Source organism: Pieris brassicae, chromosome 6 (assembly GCF_905147105.1).
Source record: "Pieris brassicae chromosome 6, ilPieBrab1.1, whole genome shotgun sequence".
In the NCBI taxonomy this organism is placed as follows: Eukaryota; Metazoa; Arthropoda; class Insecta; order Lepidoptera; family Pieridae; genus Pieris; species Pieris brassicae.
Window position 1 is genome coordinate 14154706 of NC_059670.1, and position 25192 is coordinate 14179897.

General features: G+C 35.5%; 2 protein-coding genes across 2 annotated transcripts; one reads left to right on the top strand and one right to left on the bottom strand.

The window, feature by feature from the left end:
- Nucleotides 1-14395: 14395 nt before the first annotated feature.
- Nucleotides 14396-15885, bottom strand: LOC123710882 (attacin-E-like). Its single transcript, XM_045663165.1, has 3 exons — nt 15556-15885; nt 15018-15215; nt 14396-14801 (listed from the first exon to the last, which is right to left on the bottom strand). The coding sequence occupies exons 1-3, from the start codon at nt 15834-15836 to the stop codon at nt 14597-14599; spliced, it is 684 nt and encodes a 227-aa protein (XP_045519121.1). The 5' UTR covers nt 15837-15885; the 3' UTR covers nt 14396-14596.
- Nucleotides 15886-18304: 2419 nt separating this feature from the next.
- On the top strand, nt 18305-20096 carry LOC123710884 (attacin-E-like). Its single transcript, XM_045663169.1, has 3 exons — nt 18305-18622; nt 18979-19176; nt 19390-20096. The coding sequence occupies exons 1-3, from the start codon at nt 18342-18344 to the stop codon at nt 19592-19594; spliced, it is 684 nt and encodes a 227-aa protein (XP_045519125.1). The 5' UTR covers nt 18305-18341; the 3' UTR covers nt 19595-20096.
- The last annotated feature ends 5096 nt before the right edge of the window (nt 20097-25192 follow it).

Here is a 25192-nt window from a genome sequence, read left to right on the forward strand (position 1 = left end):
CCTCAATAGGCTTATAGACGTGCTCAATTTCAACGTCATTGCCCCCATACAACCGACTCGCCGTGGCATAACAGGCAACGGCCTTCTCTCAACGGACGTCATAGACGTAGCGGTTTTACGTAACGTGGCACTACAGCCGCGAAGCGTAGAGACGTTACACGAGTTAGACTCGGATCACTTCCCGGTTCACTTTGAATTCGGCCCTCCTAACACTCGAGAGAAGAGGCTCAAGTCCATTGTCGACTGGCAGAAGTTAGACGAGGCCCTCAAGCCCGCCGACACCTCTGCCCTCCCATAATTTAGTCTCGTCCGTTCACGCGTTAGACGCAATCTCCTCGGTCACTAATCACATTCAGACCAAGGTCGCCGAGTCGTCCCGGAAAGTCCCAGATGAGTTCGCTCAACGCTGGGAGCTTCCCCCGGACGCGAGGCGTCTATTGACCGAGAAGAACGCGGCGACTCGCGCCTTCGCCAGAGCACCGACCGACGAAAACAGCAGAGCACTCCGCGCCTCGCAGCGCCAAGTCAAAGAGCGCATGCGGGAATTTAGAAACGAATGCTGGGACCGTCTTACCAGCGAATTGTCACCTTCGCACACGGCCTATTGGTCTCTCGCGCGTTCCCTTAAAACCAACACGGTGGCGTCCATGCCCCCTCTCAAGCGTCCAAATCTGCCTGACGCATTCGACGACGACGAAAAAGCCGAGTGCTTAGCCGTCAACCTAGTGGAGCAGTGCACCCCGTATCTCGATCATAGCGACCCGGCGCACGTCGAACACGTGAACCGCGAGGTAGAACGCATCGTAGCACTGCCCATCCCTCCCGAGCCGCTCCCTCCTACGTCGATCGCCGAGGTCAAAACTCTAATAAAGAGTTCACTACCTCGTAAATCTCCAAGTCTCGACGCCATCTCGAACAAGGTCCTCCGGTGCCTCCCGCCCCATCTGATATGCCTACTAGTGTCCATTTTCAATTGCCTCCTTGAAAACTGCACCTTCCCGGCGCAGTGGAAAGAGGCCATTGTCATTAGTATTCACAAACCAGGCAAACCCCGTAACAACCCCACCAGTTACCGCCCTATCAGCGTTCTCAATACGCTTAGCAAGCTTTACGAGAAGGTACTTAAAAAGCGCCTCCTAGACTTTGCCCTAGATAAGGGGCTCATTCCCGATGAGCAGTTTGGCTTCAGGCCGGCCCACTCGTGCGTTCATCAAGTCCATCGAATCACGGAGCACATCCTCTCCGGGATGAATAGCTCCCTGAAACCGAGAGCCACGGGTGCGCTCTTCTTCGACATAGCGAAAGCTTTCGACAAGGTCTGGCACAACGGCTTGGTTTACAAGCTCTACCACCTTAATGTGCCACTAAGACTCGTGCGTATCGTACACGACTTCTTGTCCGACCGCTCAACGCGCTATCGCGTAGCAGGAACGTTATCGTCTCCTCGCCCCATCATGGCCGGAGTCCCTCAGGGCTCGGTCCTCTCGCCCCTTCTGTTCATGCTGTATACCGGCGACATCCCTAGGGCTCCCAATGTGGAGCTAGCCCTCTATGCCGACACCGCTCTCTATACCACCCACAAAGATAGAGGTGTCATCGTGGACAGACTCCAGACCGCTACTACGTCGTTAGGCGAATGGTTTCGGAAATGGAGCTTCCAAATAAATCCCGAGAAAAGCGTAGCAGTTCTCTTTGCCAGGGGCAACCCCGGTGCTATCGCTAGGGATAAATTTCACCTCAAGACAGAGGTAACCCTATACGGGCAAGCCATCGCATGGCAAAAGGAAAGCACATAGCCGCCGTTCGCAAGAAGGCCCATTTTGTCCTCTCTCGCCTTCATTTCCTCCTAAACAAAAGGAGTCACATGTCTGTCAGACACAAGGTGACCCTGTACAAGGCCTGCATCCGTCCGTGCATGACATACGCTAGCGTAGTCTTTGCACATTGTGCCCCTTCCTATATTCACCGGCTACAGGTGCTTCAGTCGCGATTCATGAGAATCGTGACCAGTGCGCCCTTCTATGTGAGAAACGTCGATCTCCACCACGACCTGGAGCTCCCTACCATAGCCCAATGGATGAAGTTGGCGTCCACACGCCACTTTGACAAGGCAAAACACCATCCCAATCCGCTGGTGCGTAATAGCATCAACTATTACCCCTTCCCGATAAAAAAGGCTCGTAGGAGGTCCCGACACATACTAACGGATCCGGATGATCCAATTACCGTAGCAAACGATAAATTAAAAGCCGCCCGCGCGGCCAAAAATTATAAAAATAGCCAATCACAGATTAGGGTAAAAAACCGCCTTCACCGGGGAAGGCGAGGACCTTTACTTCGCTCTTCGCTCACTCCAGTGAGCTTCCGTCCTGCCCTTCAGGCGATTGACCGCCCGCGACGGCCCAAGCCGAGGTTCGAGTCTCACAGGAGACGCCCTTGCGCTAGCCGCGGGATAAAACGCCATTCTGGCCGAGCTACGCTCGCCAACACAGCCCGAGCTGAGCTGTAAAGGCCCTTAAGGCCAACAGCGAGATTCCTTCTTCAAAAAAAAAAACGACGGACGTCGAGGTGATACGGGTGGAACATCGTATTCTGCCTCGATTAAATTATTTGTAACATTTTTAAGTTTTAAAAACTTAGACAACTAATTAATAACTAACATCCTATACATATCTCAACGTGATGAAACCCTGCATTTTAATTTCTGCAGCCTTTTAAAGTCCAAAATATTAAATTAAAAATTCCGTAGCACTAGAGAATTTAAAAAATTCACAAACTTTATCATTAGCTTGAACAAGAAGTGGAAAAAAATTAAAAAATGTAGAATGCAGCCTCTTTAATTATGTAACGCCGTGACTTGTAAACTTTGAAGTGAACTCTGAGTTGGCCGTAGTTTATTTAACTGTAAAATAGAATAGTTTTTCTAGCAAAAGTCAGTTATTTAATTGAACTTTCATGCAAAAGTAGTGATTCTGTTTTATACTAAATTAAATTATTAAATTATAACACTTTACATGCGTGGGCGTGTATTTCGTTCCCAAAAAAGGCGGTTGTTAAGGTGTTAAATAGCGTTTCTTTCTTACACACATTACATAATAAATTTTAAATAAAAATAATGAAGTCTTTGTTGTGTCAAGATATACAAAGAAACACTACCTGTTAATCAATACGTTGATGATGTTGAATTTCATTGAAATAAAATAACCCTAACCAAAAAATTATTTGCCAGGACAGCAGGTTCATTATAGTTAAACAGGATTTATATTCGAAATCTAAATTCAAATTTGGAAGTATAAATAAGTTGTGAAACTAATTCCCGTCATATAGAAGAAGGCGAAAATATATTCTCTGTTCAAAAATAATCTATTAGGTAACCTAGTTCCAAATGGAATTTATACTCTATATGAGAAGTGTATAAGCTCTCTAAATTTTGTTTTTTCCCGCCTCAATCTCTGTAATGGCTGTGGAAATGAAATGTGGGTCCGGGGGCTATTCTGCACACGCGATAATCGAGTTTTTGATTAAAAAATAAATTGCACTCGTACTTGGCCTTTTCCTGTTTTTTTATTCTAATATCACACGTAACTACTGTGTTTTTATATACATATAATTGGGACTTATACATAATGAAATATGGTTTTAAAAAATATTATGAATAAAGGTAGAATGTATAACAAGTACGTAAAGTACATACTTGGAAGTATTTGTGTGTGGTACCATAAGAAAGAATGTGCCAGAAGAATATTAAATACTCGGGTAATAAATTAGTTACGACCGTGCTTCGTAGAGCACGTAAAGCTGTCAGTCCTACGATTGATTTCCAGTCAGTCTATCGTTCAAGTATATTTATTAGAGTAAGACCGGAATGGATTGTACAACGAAGCCAATTGAATATAGCATCTTATAAATCTTGTACAGTTTTTAAAAATAGACAACCATTTTAAAATATTTATAAAGTTTTAAACGATATGTTAAAGTAAATTGTTTTATAACAGATTGAAAGTGTCCTATGTTTTATGGATAAGTATTTAATTTTAATGCAATTTTTGATTTTATATAAAATATGTCATCTTATTGATTGGATAAATAAGACTCAGAACACTGTATTTTATATTTTTACTAGCTGATATGATTGACGTTGTCTAGATAAATTAAATTGATATAAGTTTCAAAAATAAAAAGCAAAAACAAAGTGTTTATTATTGTCTATGATCTGTGTTATATGATATGACATTTGCAGCGCACGTTCTGTCAATCGCTGACAGTAATACTGTCTTGAAGTTTTTAATTTTTTTATTGTTCCCCTCAACTTACTAAGAAAAATAATTTGCGAAATAATTACATTTGTTTTAGCGTGACCAGATGAATAAGCAAAATTTAGATTTATTTATTTATGATGTATATATTTGTAGCTATCTATATTATTAGAGTAAATTGTTTTTTTCTTGCATGTCGATCTATAGTCACCAAGGCACTACGACTACTATTTCAAATAGAAAATTATTCATTTTTACTTTTGCATTAATTAATGTATTTTGTGATGTCTAAATTAAATTTATTTTCAAATACGCGACAATAATATCGATAGGTTCTATAATAGTCCTCTGCCATTTTTTCCGTTTGACGGGATTAAAGCGTAGTTGCCAACCGTCGTTCCGATCGGAATAAACTCAGAGTAAAACGTTTGTTGAGATCCGATATTTTTTTACATTTCCACTTCGTTTGTTTAAGATTTTTCGTATTTAATTTGCAACGGGTTTAATTAAACCAACGCTATGAGGGCGCTTTGTAAATTCAAGGTAGTCATACAGATGTGTTTCGTTTGTTCCAATTTTAAATTTATTTAAGAAAAGAATACTCGTAATTATATCTTTATTCCAAAGCGTAAATTGATTATGATTTTGACTTCAACTATATTTTGGAAACTGCTTTGTGATAATATTTATAATGATAGGGTCTGAACATCTGGTCAAGATAGAAAGCTATTATTCGTGTTTTACGAACATGATTACAATGATTTAGGGCTGCAAGTACCAAGGCTTATATAATTAAAAAGTATTTTGCGATAAATAAAAGTGAAAATTACATGTCAGATTGAAAACCTCCTCTTACTTAATGTCCTATAACGCCTAGATGGGGAAGAGGGCGTCCACAATGAGTCCCCTCGCGTTCGGACTTGAGCCTTGTACTTCATTTCGCTCCATGTCTTACAGGCTCACTTTGCATCATGAACGACGCCAGGTTTGCTTGGGAATATGATTGGGATCCCTTCGTAGTGTATGGCCTATCCATTCCCATTCGCTTCATTTGCTGGCTGATCGGGGTTTGTCGGCATCGCTCCCAAAGTTGCTCGTTAGATACTCCTTATTTAAGTCGGTAAAAATAGCCTAACTCAAGGATGTAAGAATTTAATGTTGGATCGTAGTGGTGACAAAATTTTTGATATCCATCCAATAGTATCGATCTCAATCAAAAACTTTAGAAACTAAATCAAACATATATGACAGAGATTAAAGTTAAGTAACCACTCCTACTAAAGTATTATATTAAGAAGAAAAAACAAACCAAAATAGACCATAATCCATTAAAATAGGACATCTACTAAACGTATAAAAAATACGCATTAAATTTCTGTTAAGGTAAAATCAACCGTATTACCTACAAATAAAATTGCAAATCTATTGTAAAAATTAAAGTTAACTGCAAAAGGCTCAATGTGATTTCAGTAAAGCCTTCTGAAGTCCGCTGAATTAGGGCCTAAGTAAATAGGATTACATACATTTGCTCGGCATAACTCTGGAGGGATAATCTTTTCCAAGTGATTTTGTCTGTACTTTTTTTTAATACAAATTATTGATTTATTGGTTTAGATTATTAATTTGTTTAAATGGTTTTTAAATAATAGTATTTATTTCCGACACACGAATAAACAGTATAGACAATTTTCTTTATCTACATAGTATTAAAATAATAATTAAAAATTAATAAATAGAAAATTCAAACAAATTTAAATGTTGGGTCCATGTAGCACTGTATATTTGTGTTACCGTACTGTTGGCATAATTTTTTCGCTGTATTGCGATACTTATTCGTTGAGCGAGGAAAGGTCCAGCTCTGGGGTCACAGATACTATCTACCAGGCGTCAACTTAAAACTAGCGCCTGTGCACGCGAACAGAACGCTAACAAAATGGAGGAAAGAATCTTATATTTGAGCAGTTTTGTAATTGTTTTCTAAAAAAAATCTGTGGAGGGACAGCCCTTGGTTGATTTCTGTTTCACGATTCAAGATACGATTGACTCGATGATACGAACGAGTGTTTAATACACATGTATAAGAAAAGTTCTCTGGCCGCGTCTGTCTGTCTGTATGAACGCAATAAACTCCAAATCTCCAAAGATCCTGCTTGCTGCCTTGCCTTACATATGAAGCTCAAACTTGGATTTTCAAAAACAAAACAAAAGCCAAAGCATTTTCGTTCCGGCGTACGATAGAAAGAAGTATACTCAGAATTTACGCGACAAACTTACAAGTGAATATATTCGCTGAAATCAACAATAATTGATGCTGAGCAACATGCTCTAAAACATGATTGGAGATAGGCAGGCCACGTAGCTCGTTATACAGATGACAGATGGTCAAAAAAGTAACCAAGTGGACTAGTCCAAAAGGAAAAAAAGAACAAAAGAAGTCCAATAGAGCGACGGGCTGGAAGAATTGGATTATGTAGGCACAGGGGCCGCATCTAGTAGTTAAAATACTATTTATCTATTTTTGTAAAATGTATGTCAATAAGATGTGGATAAAAGCTTATTATTTATTATTAACATTATTATATAGAGATTTCCATATTTAATTAAATGTAGGCATATGGTTCTCGCCTGTGTACCATATGCCTGCATCATATTTCGGCCATACAATGCGCAGGGGCATTGAGAACTGCGAGAAGCTGATCGTGGAGACAAAAGATCACGTGACCAATTACCAACCAGAATTCCTGGCCACGACGCCCAGACACGAGCTACCAATTAAAGAGAGATGATATTATATACTCTTGCAAAGTTGACGAAGACGAAATCCCGAACATCAGTAGGACAAATAAAACGCAACTCTAAGATTTATTCTTACAACTTTCTTATCTTTTCACGTAATATCCTTTCATTGGAAAACATTTCGCTAAATATACATTGTTCCCGTCATAATATTTTGTTGAGTAAATCTTTTGTCCTTGGAATTCAATGGACCGCAAGTTAAAATCATAATAAAGGGATAGGTCGACGGACTATATTTTCTAGATACGACTATTAAATTATGAGACTAAAAACCTCAGCTTTGGTAAAGGTGCTGCCAAATGACTAGTTACTTTTTACTAGTCAGTTTTAAAGAATTTTAAGCCTTATGTTATACTAAAAAGTTTCAAATGAAAATAAACTTGAAACATTAAACTATTAAATTTTTAATTAAATATCTGTACATGTCACATGACTCCTCTCACACACAAATCTTCCAAATCTTAACTTAGGGCAGACGTGCGAAAACACGGCGTCGCTGCCCCGGTCGTCGTTTCCTTACTTGCGGAGCATCTGAATCATTCTCGCATTCTCTTTCTGACTCATGACGGCATTCCAAGGACCGTCATTGTCAGCTTCCACCATTCTTTGAATAATTAGTGGAAGCGACAGATTGCCATCAATGCTATCAGCAAGCACCGAGCGAAAGTAGTCCCAAGCCGGACACTCCTCCACTGTATGCCTCACCGTATCATCTATACAGTCACAATGATGACAAGCGGGTGTCGCCTCTCTTCCAACGATTCGATGCAGATAACTTCCGAAGCATCCATGGCCAGAGAGAACCTGCACGAGCCGATAGGAAAGCGATCCCCACCGTCGGTCCACCCAGTGTTTCAAAAAGGGACGAATAAGATCAACGGTATGTAAACCAAACCGACATTCACTTAACTCTTCCCTCCATTCTTGCAAAATTAAGCGGCGATACTCCTCCTTCCACACCTTGACTACCTCCAGAGGTGAGTCAAAACCACCACTCCTGGCTTCAGCTCTTCTCCAAAAAATGTCTCCCAAAGCCAGAGCTTCCAAGTGCCAAGGTGGAGTGGCGGCTATGACACATGCTGCATCACAGGATACTGTACGGTATGCCCTCGCAATTCTAATGGCAAAATGAGCTTTGAAAATCCAACGGGCATCGAGAACCAACCCGAGGTATTTCAAAGTCGACTTTACTGCCATATGAACGCCATCTACAATTATTTCAGCGCCTCTAGGTGGAGACCTCCTAGCAAAACAAATGACTTCAGATTTTTGTAAAGCCACTCGAAGACCAAGTCGCCTTATACGAGTCACTACTTGTTCTACTCCAGCAGCAGCTAACAAACTCGCCTCTTGATAATTACATCCCTTGGCCGTCACAAGGGTATCGTCAGCATAACATATTAAGCCTACTCCTGGCATCAGTCTACCTCGAAGGACTGCATCAAATCCAATGTTCCACAAAAGGGGCCCAAGAACCGACCCTTGGGGAACTCCACATCGAACCTGATAACATCTCCAACCTTCCCGACTTGGATATATGATCGATCGTTCAGAGAGATAAGCTCCTACTACATGTCGTAAGTAAACAGGCACATCATGATAAAAGAGACCGTCCATAATCGATATATAAATGGAATAGTATTGAAGTAAAACAATAGGTCGATACGCCGAAGGTGAATCTACCGGTTTCCCGAACTTCCTAAGAAGAAGCAATTGACCGACTTTCCAGCTACTAGGGAATATGCCGTTCCTCAAAAGATCAGAAAGGAGATCTCGAAATCTGTTAGATAAACCATTATTAAGAGATTGCGCCAAAACCGTTCCATGCAATACATCAGGACCAGGAGCGGTTCTTTTGTTTTGAATTTTAAAAATACCTGCCCCTAACTCACCCTCTGACACCTCAGGAATATCCTCTGAACGATCAAAGTCGACATTAATAAAAGGAATAGAATCACAAGGAAACAGCCATGTAACAACCATCTCAAGAAACGTTGGCTCCATTGTGGATGTTAGCGGCGGCCTCCAGGGACGGAGTTTACTCATAACAATATTATATGGTCACCCCTATAGAGTACTGCCTAAAACTGATATTTGAAAAACTTACAGCCACTACACATACTTATTATCCAATAGTTAGTTACCAACATTATTCAAGATATGCCTTAATAATGATTTTGTTCTACGTGACTAAATTCAACATTTCAGGGGATTATGCAGGGATGCCAGTACTGTATATGAATCATTTCTGGAACTCTCTATATTTTTGTGATACATACCGGAGAAATATTACAATATTTGCTTCCTTCCAGAACATTTATTGTGCAAACGCAGACTACATCATCCAATCAGACAATGGTAACACGAAGCAAGCTGAGTATTTGTTTAATAAATTGAAATATTTTTATCGTTTTCTTAAGTTTTATAGCGTTACCCAATAGGATCACGATAGATATTCGGCAAATTTCTTCTTGAAATAAGTACTTAATGGTATTAAAGTGGTTCTGTCGACTAGGCCTACACTACTCATTCATTATCCTAGAGGAAAGTTCCTTATTTCACCGACTCAAATATTGAAGCTTATTTGAGATGTTCTTTTTGTGCATACCGTTTCCGGCAGTGGACAGATCTAGATTATTGAAGTGACAAAAGATCTAAGCTCGTGTCATAATATTTTGTTGACATTAATTCGTCCAATAAAGCTCGTCATTATACTATTATATTTTTACAGATTACAGTAATGGATGAACTCTAAAACAACTGAACGAATTTTAAAAACGATACGTAAAGCATGTAGCAGTAAAGAAGCAATTATAAAAAGTTACCAATTAAACTAAATAAATTGACATATACAGAATCATCGCACAGAGATATTAAATTTAAATTTCACACAACGAAATGCGATAGTATTGTAACATGTTAACAGGATATATTCTATTATCAAATGTTTTTTTATTAAATTTACCAACATTTGTCGCCTACTAATAATAATGATGAAGACTTAATAGTTTCGAAGTTTTAAGATTACGATTACAAATATCTATTCTTAAGTGGGAATCTACAAACCTATTAATGTCTATTAACAATGTAAGATCCTAAGTAATGAGGCATAATGCAGGCACCGCAGTTAGCGACGGAAAGATAATTGGATAATATAATATAGAAACTACTAGAATGAGACTAATATAATACCTTTTGTTTGCATTATAAATATTTCCAACATTTCTTAAACTATTATAAAGGTAAACTTTATAATATAAAGGTAAACTTTATAATAGTTTTCAATTCAGTCTATAATTATCAATATAACGCTAACAGTTTTCACCGAAAAAAGAATTAGCTTTAAGCAATATTGGTCGTATAGCTTGCCAAAAGCTATTTATTTTTCCAAATATAAAATCACCAACCCACATATATGAAGTATTTCCAATATTCTTAACCTATATAATAAAATAAATTATGCTTTAAATCAGTGTTTCCAACCTATTTGTCATAAGATTCTTATGGCCCAAAAACATAAATTTTAATATAAAAAAATGAATTGTTCATTTAAGGCAATTAAATAATAGGTTTTACGTAGAAATAACTAGGAAATTGTAAGTAATTTTTGAAACCAAATTCAAATCAAATGCAAAACCGAAATTCAAATTCCAACTAATTTTAATGAACTTACTTATAGCTCCACTAACAATCAGTTGTCCCCCAGCGGGCATGCGCCCTACGTTGAGAAACACTACTTTAGATTAAGAAAAACACTTTTTAAACGGTCACGGTGACTTAAATACATAGCTTAATCCGTTCAAATAGTGTTATTCTTAATGTGTAAAAGCTATTTTAACAAAAGACAATTCTATACTTTAGATTATATTAATCTTTTTCTACTATATTCTAATATGTACATGTTTTTTACTAATTAGACTGATGAGTTTGACTTATTGTTCTCGAAAAGATATGAATGCTTTGTTCTTATCACCCCGTGTTCTAAACGGGTAATATTTTGTTACTTAATACTGAATCCAATTTAGATTTTTTCATAAGAATTCTTTATTATCCCGTAGTAAATAAGCAATTTTTTTAGACAAATGTTAAGAAATGTTCAAACGAAACGGGCTATAAAATAAATTTAGACTTTATTTGCCACTTTATTTTTTTTAAGAGTAGTTCTAGCTGCTTTGATTTGTAACTGTCATTCCTCATGTCGTAGGTCCAACTGTTGGAGTCTTTGTCTATGTGCCCATTTAATACTCGATAGTAAGATAAAGGAAAACATCGTGAGTAAACCGGCATGCCTTAGACACCAATTATTCACAGCGTGTCTCAGAAGGCTGATCACTTGCCAACAAATGATAACGAAACAGATACAGAAATCTGAGGCCAAAACCAGGGTTTTTAGTGCCACTGTATCTTGTTATTACAATTGATGTATACTAAATTGTATAAAGTTTCCTTACGTCTTTAAAATGTGAGGAAAAAGTAACTTTATAGTCAATAAAAGTATGATAAATATAATTTACCTAATCCAGTGTCTTGTTGTGACGAGTTCCCTTTTTCTCAAAGATTGTACCAACAACTTGGATGTCCCATTTCTCGCTTCAACAATCTAGCGCGTTTATTTTGTGATTGTGGTACACCTGGGTATAGTAACACTGTTTACACTTAACAATGAGAGACTTCTTTTAATGAAACTTAGAAATGAACTTATGGATGTATTGTATTCGAAAATTAAATTTAAAATCTTTTACTTATACTTATTAACTACGATCGAATAAAAATAATCAATCAGTCGAATAATAATAGTAATTCCATAGTCACTATTATTATTAACTACACACTTGCACACAAAATCAAAATTATTAAATACAATCAAGATTATTTATAAGTAATCTTCATCTACACATATCCATATTATTAAAAATATGTTTAGACAATAAACAAAGCCGACGCACATTTTTACACAAAACATACGAAACAGAATAAGTAAATAATAAGTCAGTGCTGTATTTGCGCTTTATAGAGTTGCTAACGGTGGCCTGGAATGAAGTACAGTCTCGCTTTGCACACCAAGCTTCTTACAGGCTAATTTAGCCATTTCTACAAAAAGACCTCGAAACTGAACATGAACATGTTGCTTAACTGCTACTAATATTTTTATCATCACAGTTTTACGGCTCCAGTGTGCCCTAACCCTAATCTATTTTCATAAACTCCGAGCCGAGCTAACTCCCTATTTCATTAGGAACTTTACAAATTATATCACAAGCTTCTTTACTGACGTGTAACTTCACCTTACTGAGACGATTAATCATCTAGAAGATAACTATTTTACTTTGCGCTTAACCGTGACTGTGACAATCTAGCAACAATCACAGTGATAACGTCACACCGTCTCAGTAAGTATTTACGAGCGCTGAATATCGTACAGTCAAAATCTGTTACAACGACATCGAAGGGACTACTCATATTTGGTCGTAAAAACCGATAGTCGTAACAGCCGATGACGTTGTTAATAAGTACCTTATCCGCCGTGACCTTCGATTTTGATCAATATAACCAGTATGTTGTTCTAAACGATGTCGACGTAAACGGTTTTGACTGTATATACAACAACAACGACATCAGCAATTAAGCGCGGTCACCTTTAAGGGTGAGGAAGAACACAACTTCCTTCCTCCACAGTCCACATGTTAGTATATTCAAGCGGCGTTACTCCATAATAATAACGATATCGATTGGTATGTTTTTGTATAAAATATCAATATCCGTAACACTGATTCTATTTTAGAGTTTCTTCATTGAGACTTCAGATAGGCAACAATAAATACAAAGTTAGTTACACTTTATTATTATCTGTACTCTCTATAACTTTAGTTGAATAATAATTAAATTTTGAGTAGGTATTATTTCATTCCAGACAGTTGTATAGATTCATCAAGACCAAAGTGAACTAAACTAAACTAAAATTAACTGTTGCTCGTGAAACTAACGTTGATTTTACAGTTTGACCTACATTTTGTGTACTCTAACTTGGTTACATTTAGGTAAACCTTTAAGCTAATTTTAGAGTAAGATGTTATATGTCTATATATTTTGACCAAAGAATAAGACGCCTAAAGAGAAATAAACCTTATGAGTTAATAAACCTTGTGTATTGCAGTGTGAATATAAGTGTAAGTTCGGTATCTCGGATACATGTTAATGAACAATACCTTAGTTTCAGCTTTTCAGTGTTGTAGAAAATTAAGCCAACATAATTATTAATAATAATCAGTGGCGCTACCACCTTTTTAGGTCTGGTCTGAGGCCCACCTACCTAAGGGTAGGTGATCAGCCTCCTGTGTCTGACGCACGCTGTAGATTTTTGGGTCTAACGTTTACCGGTTTCCGCACGATGTTTTTCTTCTCTGTTCGAACAAAACGTTAAAACGTTACGAAATGTTAAATGCGCACATAGAAAGAAAGTCCATTGGTGCACAGCCGCGGATTTTGTTATTTGAATGTGATTATTAGCCATAATTATTGTATATGCTAGATTGTAATTCATGTAAAGTCGCACTCTTTTTTTGTGAATTTTGTCGTAGGAAAAAAATGAATTAACTAAACCAATTATTATGTAAAAGAGTATGCTAGAGTCATTTATAAACAACGCTTTCCTCAACGAAAAAAACAAAACATCAACAACATCTTCGGAATTTCTAATTTAAATTAGTGAAGAAATTCATTGTATACCTAAATTAATATTTAAATCAGTAATCAATATATTTTAATACGTACTAGGCCTACTATAGACCTACTTAAAGTCATTAAAAATAAACGTCAACAAATCTGCAATAAAATGACGGTAAGAACACAATTTTTATTTTTAAATAGCAACATTACGAGTAATTCTATGTTGCTTAAAATTAATGACATGTCGCAATTCATCTCACACATTTAATTTTAAATCTTGATATTAAATTTGTTTCATCTATAACTATATGTAACAACGAGTAGCCAACAAATGTAACAATCAAACTATCGAATTCTTCGCAGTTCGGATTAAACAGTACTTATCCGGAGCTATTAGTAGCAGGAGCAGTATATTCGGTAGTAAACTGATCGATTCTAAACAAAACAAGTGTCATCTCGAACCAAATCCGTTGTTTTACAAAAAAAATTGGCATTTTTATTTTATGTTGTATATATACTTTTTTTTAACAATTATGTTTACCTAAATTGTTATACATTTTAGATAAAAAACGTTTGTAACTTATACCGTACGTAAGTACTAGGTATGATGTAGTAAACTTTCATAAATAAACATTTAGAATAGCTCTTAAAAGTATGTAGGTAAAAAATAAACTGTATATAATGTATTTTTTTATTTGTCAACACTGGTTTTATAAAACATACATATAAGAAAAGTTTACAAATAAATATATTTAAGCGTTGTAAGTGAAACGTCTCCACTATAATAACTCGACGTCAAGAACTATACAATAATACGAAAGGATATGACCGAGATACAAAACCCATAATACAATTTTTTTGCTACAGTTTTTAACTATTTAAAATGATTTCATAAAGTTAAACTTAAACGCCGGTTCCCAGCTGCTTTTTGGTATGAACGGAGAAAAGGATCGCGTTGCACCAGCGCCGAAATCAAATGACGAGCTAGGGGTCTTGAAGAGATTTAGTTTTCCCATAGCAGATACATCAGTTTTTTGAAGGAAATCAGTGCGTGCTGCGCCTAGTGAAGCTCCAAGTTTGTCCCTGAAACATTATTTACGATTATAACCTTAACTCTAATAAATAATCGTAAACTAAGTTTATCAGAGTACACATTTTGAACCATCGCAAATAAATTTAATTATAATAATTTTCATCACAGGTTAAGCTGTGTTTGATACCTTGACTATGAGTTTGGCATTATGCTTTAAGGTCAAATAAACTAACCAAAGCGTCTTGAAGCGTCTCATTGATACTCACTTGTACATGTAATCGACGCCTCCACCATACGTGTTGAAGTTGGGTACATTCGGTATACTTGGCATGTTCTTTGTGACAAATGCATTCGCATCCAAATTGTGGTTAGGTGTGTTGAGAACATTTAACTTGGCCGCAGCTGTCAACTGCTTCCCGAAGTCTGGGATCTGTCTGCCAGACAGGCTGAGTCCGTGGCCATTTCTAAAAAGTTCAATTTAAAGCTAAATAAAGAGAATAGCATTCGTCTAACTGATAACATCTGAGTGATCTAGAGTACTCTTATGTCTCTATCTGGCAAAACATGTTTAGCTTATGAAAGACTGCGACAAGTGTTTTACTACAAGTGACCAAAGACACCTATTTATTTTTATGATTTTAAATCGTAAAATAACAAAATCCACAAGAAACCATTTATATTATTAGGTCTTCGTTTCTGTCGTCTTTTAATGTTTTGCCTGGAAGAGATTGCCTTAATTTTATTGCCCATTGCACTATGCTTTTATTAGCGAGTACTATCTATAGTTAAATTTATCACACTTACATATTATCCAAAGCCACACCAGCTCCGTACGATGTCAGCTTGTTGCTAGGGTCCATCGTAGCCATACCAGTCGCACTGAGAATGTTAGTATCAGACTTCGCAAGCGGCACTTTGCCTGCCAAGTCCCAGTTCCCCTTATTATCAAGACCAGCTCCCACCTGCACTTGTCTCCTTACTCTTGAGTGCTCTAATAATTCAGGCAAATAATCTTCGTCAATTAGAATATATCTACAGTTAATGCAGGCCAATAGCGCGGCAAAGATCAAAGTTTTGAAAAACATTTTTATTTTTTATATGTAAGAACTCTCGTAACTAAGAATCGAATGGATGCTGTGTGCTTGGTCCATGCTTATATACGTATGATTGGGGAGCGAAAAAGTCCCGGAGACGTTATCAAGTTACATATTATAGTTGACTGGATGTGGCCTTACGTTTTAGTTTCTTTGTTTACTACAGTAGAACATTTTAGGTTAGATTTAATTGGCAGTATATATAGTTACCGCTTAGTGTTTTTTTAGTTTAACAATAATAATTATCATGTCAAGTTCATATCATTGTCAAGTGTCATATGATCACATAAAGTTATGCTTACATGTATTATTTTATATTTATAATGTATATGTATGGTTTGAATTTGTCAACAATGATTAGTAAAAATTTGTTATAATGAATTACTAAATTAATTTCATGAAAATAAATTAAAACAAATATTCGTTATAATAACCAAATGAATTGTCTTGAACCCTATATCTTCGCCAGGCGAGGAATTCCCTCGATATCTCTTGACGTCTGACCTCATGATTATTATATATTAATTAGATGATAACCAAATAATAGGATTGTGAATCCCCTTAAACGTGCATATTTACGTAAACACCTTCGTGGCTTCGTTGTTAACACTTTTATTATTTTCGTGGTTATTTTTAACTTGCGGTTTAATTATTACCACATGTTTGATGAAGTCATTATAAAGAAAAAATACATTAGTTATACTTCTTTGGCGTAACAAGATGAAAATCTTTAAAAAAAATAGTAACTTTAGCCTTATTTTACGTTTGTTGCAAAAACGACACTAACAATTGAAAAAAAGGTATTTAATACATTGAAAGTTTTATTATAACGCATTATCTAGTTAAATAAAGTTTATTTTAATATCACAAAAATATTGTTTATTTTAATATTTCTACATAATTAAAGAAATGTGCATTTTTTATTTTAAAATGCTAACTTCAGGGTGTCGATATTTTAGCGACAGAGGCGCTAGTTTTAGTGCCTCCTAAATACTATAACTATAAATAATAACTAGATGAAGCAATACAGAAAAAAGTAAAAATCACTTTACGTCCCGACTAATACTGATATTCCGAATTAACCACTGAATTACGAAGAAACAACATTATACGTGGTATACACACACAGTTTACAGTGAAAATGTTTAGAACTAGCCAGTTAGAAACAATGCTACTGAAAACTTTTTTTGAATTTCAATTTTAGAACTTTTTGGTGGTTGATGTAGTATATTGCATTCATTTGTCATTTGTTTTTATTAATTGGAGGCAAATCTAAAACTCTTGTTACACGTGAAAATGAACCTAACGCGTGAAAATTTTCGCTCAATGATTATAATAAATCTTGACTTAAGATTTTTGTTGTGGACTTACTCATCAACAAAGTTATCACAGGCTGCGATTCCCATTTCTTAATGAAGCCCCATCTCGTGCCACTATTAAATAACTAAAATAAATAATTGGTTTAACAAGTTTAAGCGTGGACGTAGAAATCTCAATAACGATCCGCGTTAGGGACGTCCTTTAACAGCGACTACTGAAGATAACATCAGTTCTGTGCGGCGCATGATAGAGGAAGACCTATCAGCAGACATGAGCAAGCCTAGGCATTGGTATGAGTCAAGTTGAAAAAATATTACACCAACATTTAGGCGTCAGAAAGCTTTGTACCAGATGGATTATTATACTTTATATTTATATTATTATTATACTTTAACCGACGAACGAGAAACACCTTCGCATTGATTGGTGAATATTTGACTATGGCAGGTATCGAGATAATGAGTCATCCACCATACAGTCCTGACCTGGCACCTGCGAAACTGCCATAGAAGAGAAGAATGGGCCCAGTGGTTACAGTGGTTACATCGAATTATAGAGAGATTACTTCGAAAAACAATACAAGTATTCGCAACTTTCTACATTAAGCCGGTTTTTCATTTTCTTAACACTTGCGTGATTTTTTTATACCTAGGTAACAACCTAGGTATAAAAAAATCACGCACGCGACACAATCGTTGTGTTTATAGGCTGTGAAAGTCTAGATTTCTTAAAATATATTATTATATTATAAAATAGCTTAAATACCTATTTGAATAGAATTTTACTTAACATTGTTAACAAATTAAAAACAAAACAATAAATATTAAATAAATCACATAAGCATAGTTAATGATAAATCATATGGTAACGATATTACTCTAACATGAAACTCAAGAATCTAACAAAAAATCAATGAAGAACAAAAAACAAACAATCTAACCAATATGCTACATGTTACTCAATTAATTAAAAATATATTCAAAAATTAGATTTTCTTCTTACTGTAGTAAACAAAGAAACTAAAACGTAAGGCCACATCCAATCAACTATAATATGTAACTTGATAACGTCTCCGGGACTTTTCCGCGCCCCAATCATACGTATATAAGCATGGACCAAACACACAGCATCCATTCGCTTCTTAGTTACGAGAGTTCTTACATATAAAAAATAAAAATGTTTTTCAAAACTTTGATCTTTGCCGCGCTATTAGCCTGCATTAACTGTAGATATATTCTAATTGACGAAGATTATTTGCCTGAATTATTAGAGCACTCAAGAGTAAGGAGACAAGTGCAGGTGGGAGCTGGTCTTGATAATAAGGGGAACTGGGACTTGGCAGGCAAAGTGCCTCTTGCGAAGTCTGATACTAACATTCTCAGTGCGACTGGTATGGCTACGATGGACCCTAGCAATAAGCTGACCTCGTATGGAGCTGGTGTGGCTTTGGATAATATGTAAGTATGATAAATTTATCTATAGATAGTACTCGCTAATAAATGCATAGTGCAATGGGCAATAAAATTAAAGCAATCTCTTCTAAGCAAAACATTTAAAAACGACAGGAACGAACACCTAACGTACAAGTTATTAATAATTTAAATTGTTTCTTGAAGAGTTTATATTTGGATGGTTTTAATTCATAAGAATAAAAAGGTGTCTTTGGTCACCTTGTAGTAAAACACTTGTCGCAGTCTTTCATAAGCTAAACATGTTTTGCCAGATAGAGACATAAGAGTACTCTAGATCACTCAGATGTTATCAGTTAGACGAATGCTATTCTCTTTATTTAGCTTTAAATTGAACTTTTTAGAAATGGCCACGGACTCAGCCTGTCTGGCAGACAGATCCCAGACTTCGGAAAGCAGTTGACAGCTGCGGCCAAGTTAAATGTTGTCAACACACCTAACCACAATTTGGACGCGAATGCATTTGTCACAAAGAACATGCCAAGTATACCGAATGTACCCAACTTCAACACGTATGGTGCAGGCGTCGATTACATGTACAAGTGAGTATCAATAAGACGCTTCAATACGCTTTGGTTAGTTTATTTGACCATAAACCATAATACCAAACTCATAGTCAAGGTATTAAACACAGCTAAAACTGTGATGATTTTTATAATTAAATTTATTTGCGATGGTTCAAAATGTGTACTCTGATAAACTTAATTTACGATTATTTATTAGAGTTAAGGTTATGATCGTAAATAATGTTTCAGGAACAAACTTGGAGCTTCACTAGGCGCAGCACGCACTGATTTCCTTCAAAAAACTGATGTATCTGCTATGGGAAAACTAAATCTCTTCAAGACCCCTAGCTCGTCATTTGATTTCGGCGCTGGTGCAACGCGATCCTTTTCTCCGTTCATACCAAAAAGCAGCTGGGAACCGGCGTTTAACTTTAACTTTATGAAATCATTTTAAATAGTATAAACTGTGTTAAATTCAGATAGGAATAGAGAAAAAAATGACAAATATGAAGAATTGATGTTTTTGGTTGTATTCATAGTATATATGTAATTGTATTGTACAGTGTAGTAGAAGGCAGACGTTTGATACGCAGATTTTAGGCTGCTTACTACAAAACTACTAAACGTACACGGGCAAACTATTTTATATAACAAAAAAGTCTTGCCAAGTCGCGTGTCTTTACGAATAGTAGGTCAATATTAGGTAGTAGGACACTGTCAATTTAGTAATGATATATATATATACTACTAGATATATACTAGTTGAATAATATTGTTTCGAAATAACACATTTTATCCTTAGGGTTTAGGGTATTGTCGTTATGTAAACTAGAATATAATATTTATGTTCAAGTCCAAGCTAAGTAGGGTATAAATATATATCTCCTTAATTTTGTTCAAGCAGTGTTGGCCTAGTGGCTTCAGCGTGCGACTCTCATCCCTGAGGTCGTAGATTCGATCCCCGGCAATGCACCAATGGATTTTCTTTCTATGTGCGCATTTAACATTAGCTCGAACGGTGCAGGAAAACATCGTGAAGAAACCGGCTTGCCATAGACCCAAAAAGTCGACGGCGTGCGTCAGGCACAGAAGGCTGATCACCTACTTGCCTATTAGTTTAACAACAACAAGACTTTAAACAGTTGTAGCGCCATTGATTTATTTTATTTTGTTCCATGAATTATTAGGTACAAATAAATAATCGTAAAAATATATTTTCTTATATTATTATAATAACCCCTTTTCAAATAAGAAGCAGTATTTTATATTTTACTTAATTTCTTTTTAATTTTAAAGTCTTTTGAAAGGACGTCTAAGTACATAAAAGTTCTACAAGTTTTTATCCATTCAACACTTAAATAGGATAAATAAAACTTAACTAAGAATGACACAATATAACAAGGAAAAAGTGCACATATACCACGATAATTTTAGATCAGTCTCACATCGGTTGGTACTAAAGTTAGGGATACGATGTGGACAGGTAATGTTTGTACAATAGAGATTTAAAGGAAGATAGAGAAGGAGCTAAGCGAATAGGGACGGGAAGTGAATTCCATAACCTAACTGCAGAGTCCTTAAAGGATTCGCCAATTAAGCAGGAGTTATGAGATGGGACTTCAAGGATATAGTTTTCGGAAGACCGTAAGCTATAGCTATGGGCGCCCAAAAACTTGAAATCATTTTAGAGATAGGATTGAAAAGGTTGGAATATAAAAGATGGAGAACGTGAGCATCACGTCGCTGACGAATGGGTGACCAGCCGCTTTTGAAACGCAATGATATCGTCTTAGACCGAATATGAAACGGTTACAGAAATTTTTGAGACGAAATAGTTTATTGAACAATTCCTCGTTTAGATCCGAAGAGCAAGAATCGGCGTAGTCCAGTAATGACTGGACTACGCCGATTCTTACGCAGAAGGAGATATTGAGCCAGTGAGGGAAGTAATATTAAGCAGACATGATTTTAAAAATAATTACAGATTATTTATTAGGACTGTCTTTAATTCTGTATGTTTTTTTTTGAGTTTTTAATTATTGTCTAGTTATTCCTTCTTCGTAAATAAATATTAATTCATGCATACACAATTTAATTGGTGCAACTGGGGCCTTAAGTTATGAATGTTTAATTTGATATTTCATACATAATTAAAGATAACCGTCCAAAGAAATACTCGGAAATGGTTTTTAATATCTTGTCTATGTACGAGCCAAGGCTGTAAATTTTGCTCACTCAGGCTTTTTTTAGTTTTCGATTTCGAGGATTAGATTCGATTTTTAGGCGATTTCCTAAATTGTCAGAGTTACGCTCCTAGAGTATAGCCAGACGGAGGCACTCTCTTCAACCGTTACTTTGCAGTCATTCGTTTCATAGCAATTAACTAAATCTTGGGAGTTACGCCCCGGGATTCAGTTAATTGCAAGCAAGCAAGAAACCCTGCATTCTACTTATTACTACTAGTAAATAATTAAATATGACCACATAAAAGTGAATATATAACTTTAATAAGAAGATATAGTCATATTCATATTTATTAAGAAAAATCTTCATTGGCTTTTACAATTTGGATAATTATTTTCTATAAAATAATATATTTGCATGCCATATTTTGGCTAAAAAAGCTGTATTGACCTAATTTATTAGTATAATTTCTGTTAAATTTCTGCAGAAAACATTTTTTTACCGACTAAACCCCAAAAAACACCTGGCCAAAAAGGCAAACTTTTAAAAATTATAACGTTTATAAAATTCGCAATATAGAATAACATGAACCCACTTAAAGTTTCAACTTCGACGATTTTTATTTAGTTTGAAATATAAACAGCGAACGCTCGGCTTTCATTGAGCCACTCCAAAAGTTTGCGTGCATTTTTAATTCTGAAAATTTCTCTAAATGTAACGAAAACCGACGCATTTATACCTTTGATATCCTTTTTATCTTTTTAGTTAAATAAATATTATTGTACAAATTAATCAGAACAAAATAGTACAATGTGGATATTAATGACGAAAATAATATACTTTGTCTGTGTCTCTTTCTATCCCCCGTCTCGAATGTTCAACAATTAACGACCTTATTGCAAGTCACATTGGAAGTTTCACTTCAATAATCCAATGGTACTACAACCCAATATGGCAAGACCCAGGCTTAGATTACATCCACTTCTTTGAACATTTTTATATTATAAACATTTTGGCTGTCACTATACGAATTAGTGTTAGATACATAGTCAAAAAGTCCATTAACAAAGCTGGAGATTGACCCTAAAACCCTCAGGGATAACTTTGCATGCTGAACCCACAAGGCCAACTGCTCGTTTTTGTATTGCAATTTCTAAATCCTTGTTCAAAAACGTACTCGAAGTACTAAACAGCAAATTAATGTTTTGTCCCTATTACTCTAGAATATTATTATATAGAGTAAGAGGACTTTGGTATGTTAAAAATGAATGTGACAAACCGACGTCATACGTAGTGGTTAATTTTTCCACTCTGAATATCACTAATACATTTTCAAAACTATGTTTTTTTTTAATGATACATTGATATTGATTATTATAGTATTTGTAAAGTATATATAGTATAGCCAATTTAATACCCATTTCAGCTTCATACGACGCGACGTTCCGTGAGCTCTTATTGCGAGCCTATTAACAACATACAACTAAGATGAATCGCTTATTAGTACCATGACAACGAATAAGTCAGACATTGTATATTCCCACTTTCTTTGTTCAACTTTTTTGTATCGAACGTGTCCAAAAAATAGTTTAGAACATATAATATTTAAAAAAAATCAAGTGAAAACTTTTTAATTTTTATATTTCGGATATTAAAGATATTTTGATTTAGAAATTATAATAAATTATTTTTTTAAAATATTGACGGAGATAAGAAACAAATCCGAATTGTTTTAAGAAAAGTCCATGGGGTCATGTGGTCAAATAACCCTTTAGAGTAGAAATTGATAATTATTAAAAAAAATAGGTTCCCATTACTAAAAAAAGTTACTCCAGTTCTTACTTCGAAAAATTAATAATGAACGTTATAAGGTTAAGACGAATTTTGATGAGAATTTAAGACGTCTCATTTGACACCTCATTATTTATTAGGATTGTACGAACATAAAACTTTTTAATAAATACTCAGATTTATTTGAGTAACTCTTGTGAGACCTATTATATGAAAACCCTATGAAAAGCAGTTTTCCTCGGCGACGTCGCTCTGTTATTAGATTCGGTTTGAAGTTAATATCCGTTCGGAAGAATATAGATTGAAGTCTATTGCGCAGAATTGGTTTATGTTTAGGAAAACATTCTCGTAAATATAATATTTTTATGGAAGACAAGTGTACTAGAGTTCATTTATTTGGTAAAATATTCCAACATCATAATAATAGTGGAGAGTTGCGGAGAGTTTTTTGCCATTTTTGTCATCTCTTCTACGCCCTTGATTTGAGAACTGGCAGTGAATGTAAAATTAGAAGCATTTAGCATTTAATATGTATTCCTTTATGGACGTTTTGTTAACTGAATGATTTTGAATAATAATTATTTGGGTGATATATTTAATATTCATTGGATAACGTAATAATATATCTTATCTCTAATTGTAACTTATATTATAAACCCAAAGAGGCATTCAAAAAGCATTTTAAGGTTTTCTCACTTTGTTAATAATGTGCCTTATGTCTACATATTAATTGACCGTTACATAACAAACATGTTTTGTTGAGTATTTTTAGTTATAGTTTTAAAACCAAAGAAAAATAAATAATAAATTTAGGTTTATTTATTTGCGTAAACAAGTTAAACGTAACGTAATATCAAGGTAGAAAGGTTTTACAAAGATACTTCAACATTTGATAAATAATTTAAGCACAATCAAAAAGTTAATAACATAATATTCTGTAACGTATAATTGAAGGCAAAATGAGAGGTTTAAAGTTTAAGCTTATTCCCTGTAACATCACCGTAGTTGTCTAGAGGGGGTTACCTTAATCTCCTGCTGGCTCTAGTGATAGGGTGACTGCAAATTAAATATTATTATAATTCCGAACAGTTCAGTTGAGTGACTCTTATATTAAGATACATTCCCATCTGTGTGATCTTTCTTTATAAATACGTAATAAACATCGCAAGAATGCCGATGTATCTGTACATTTTTTGATACAGAGGTAAGTCTCGAGTCGTCGTATCCTACCCCTCTAGACCCCAATAATAGACAATTGTCAAGAAGACAGACAGAATAAAATAAATAAGATAAGGTTTTTATTATATTTAAGAAATAAATTCAAAGAATTTTAAACCATTTATTGGCTGAAAACTAAACATGTATTTATTCACATAAAAATACATACAATATCTTTACAGTAAACCAATACGATAATGTTGAAAAAATTAAATATAATTAGATACACAAAACCTATCGCTGCTGTGAACTGACTTTGCGAACATATAAAGACGGCGATAGTGTCCGAGACCGCATTCAATAAGCGCAACGTCTTTGTTAACGAGGATCTGCGCAACAGATTGGGTCTGGCCCTTGTTATCACAAACAACCTTGGCCTTTGCCGTCGCCGTCACACATATCCCTTAGGTACAAAGAAGCCGAAATCTTGGACGACACTTAGGTTGCTCACAACTAAAGGTAGACCGTTCTTAATCAGCAAGAATATTTTTCTACGATTTCTTGCCGTTACGTTTACTTTTCATACATAAATCCTAGAGGAGCAAAAACGGTATGCGCATTGCGTGCTTAAATTGCGAGCTCACCTTAATTGGAGTCCCTATTGCTCTATAACAAGGCAAATGAAAGCTCCGACGTGGCTCCAACGTAATCGAATAACATCTGCAATTTCACCTACATGCTTTATTTTTATCGTGATTTATATTATAGAACTATTATACTACTACCAAGTTTAATGTATTTGTTCGAGGTAATGTTAAATAAAATAAAAACTATTTAAACGTAGCGGTTTTTGATAATCAGCCCTAAAGTCGTAGTTCAGTCGCATTCAGTTCAATGTGCAAAATACTTGTTTAGACGG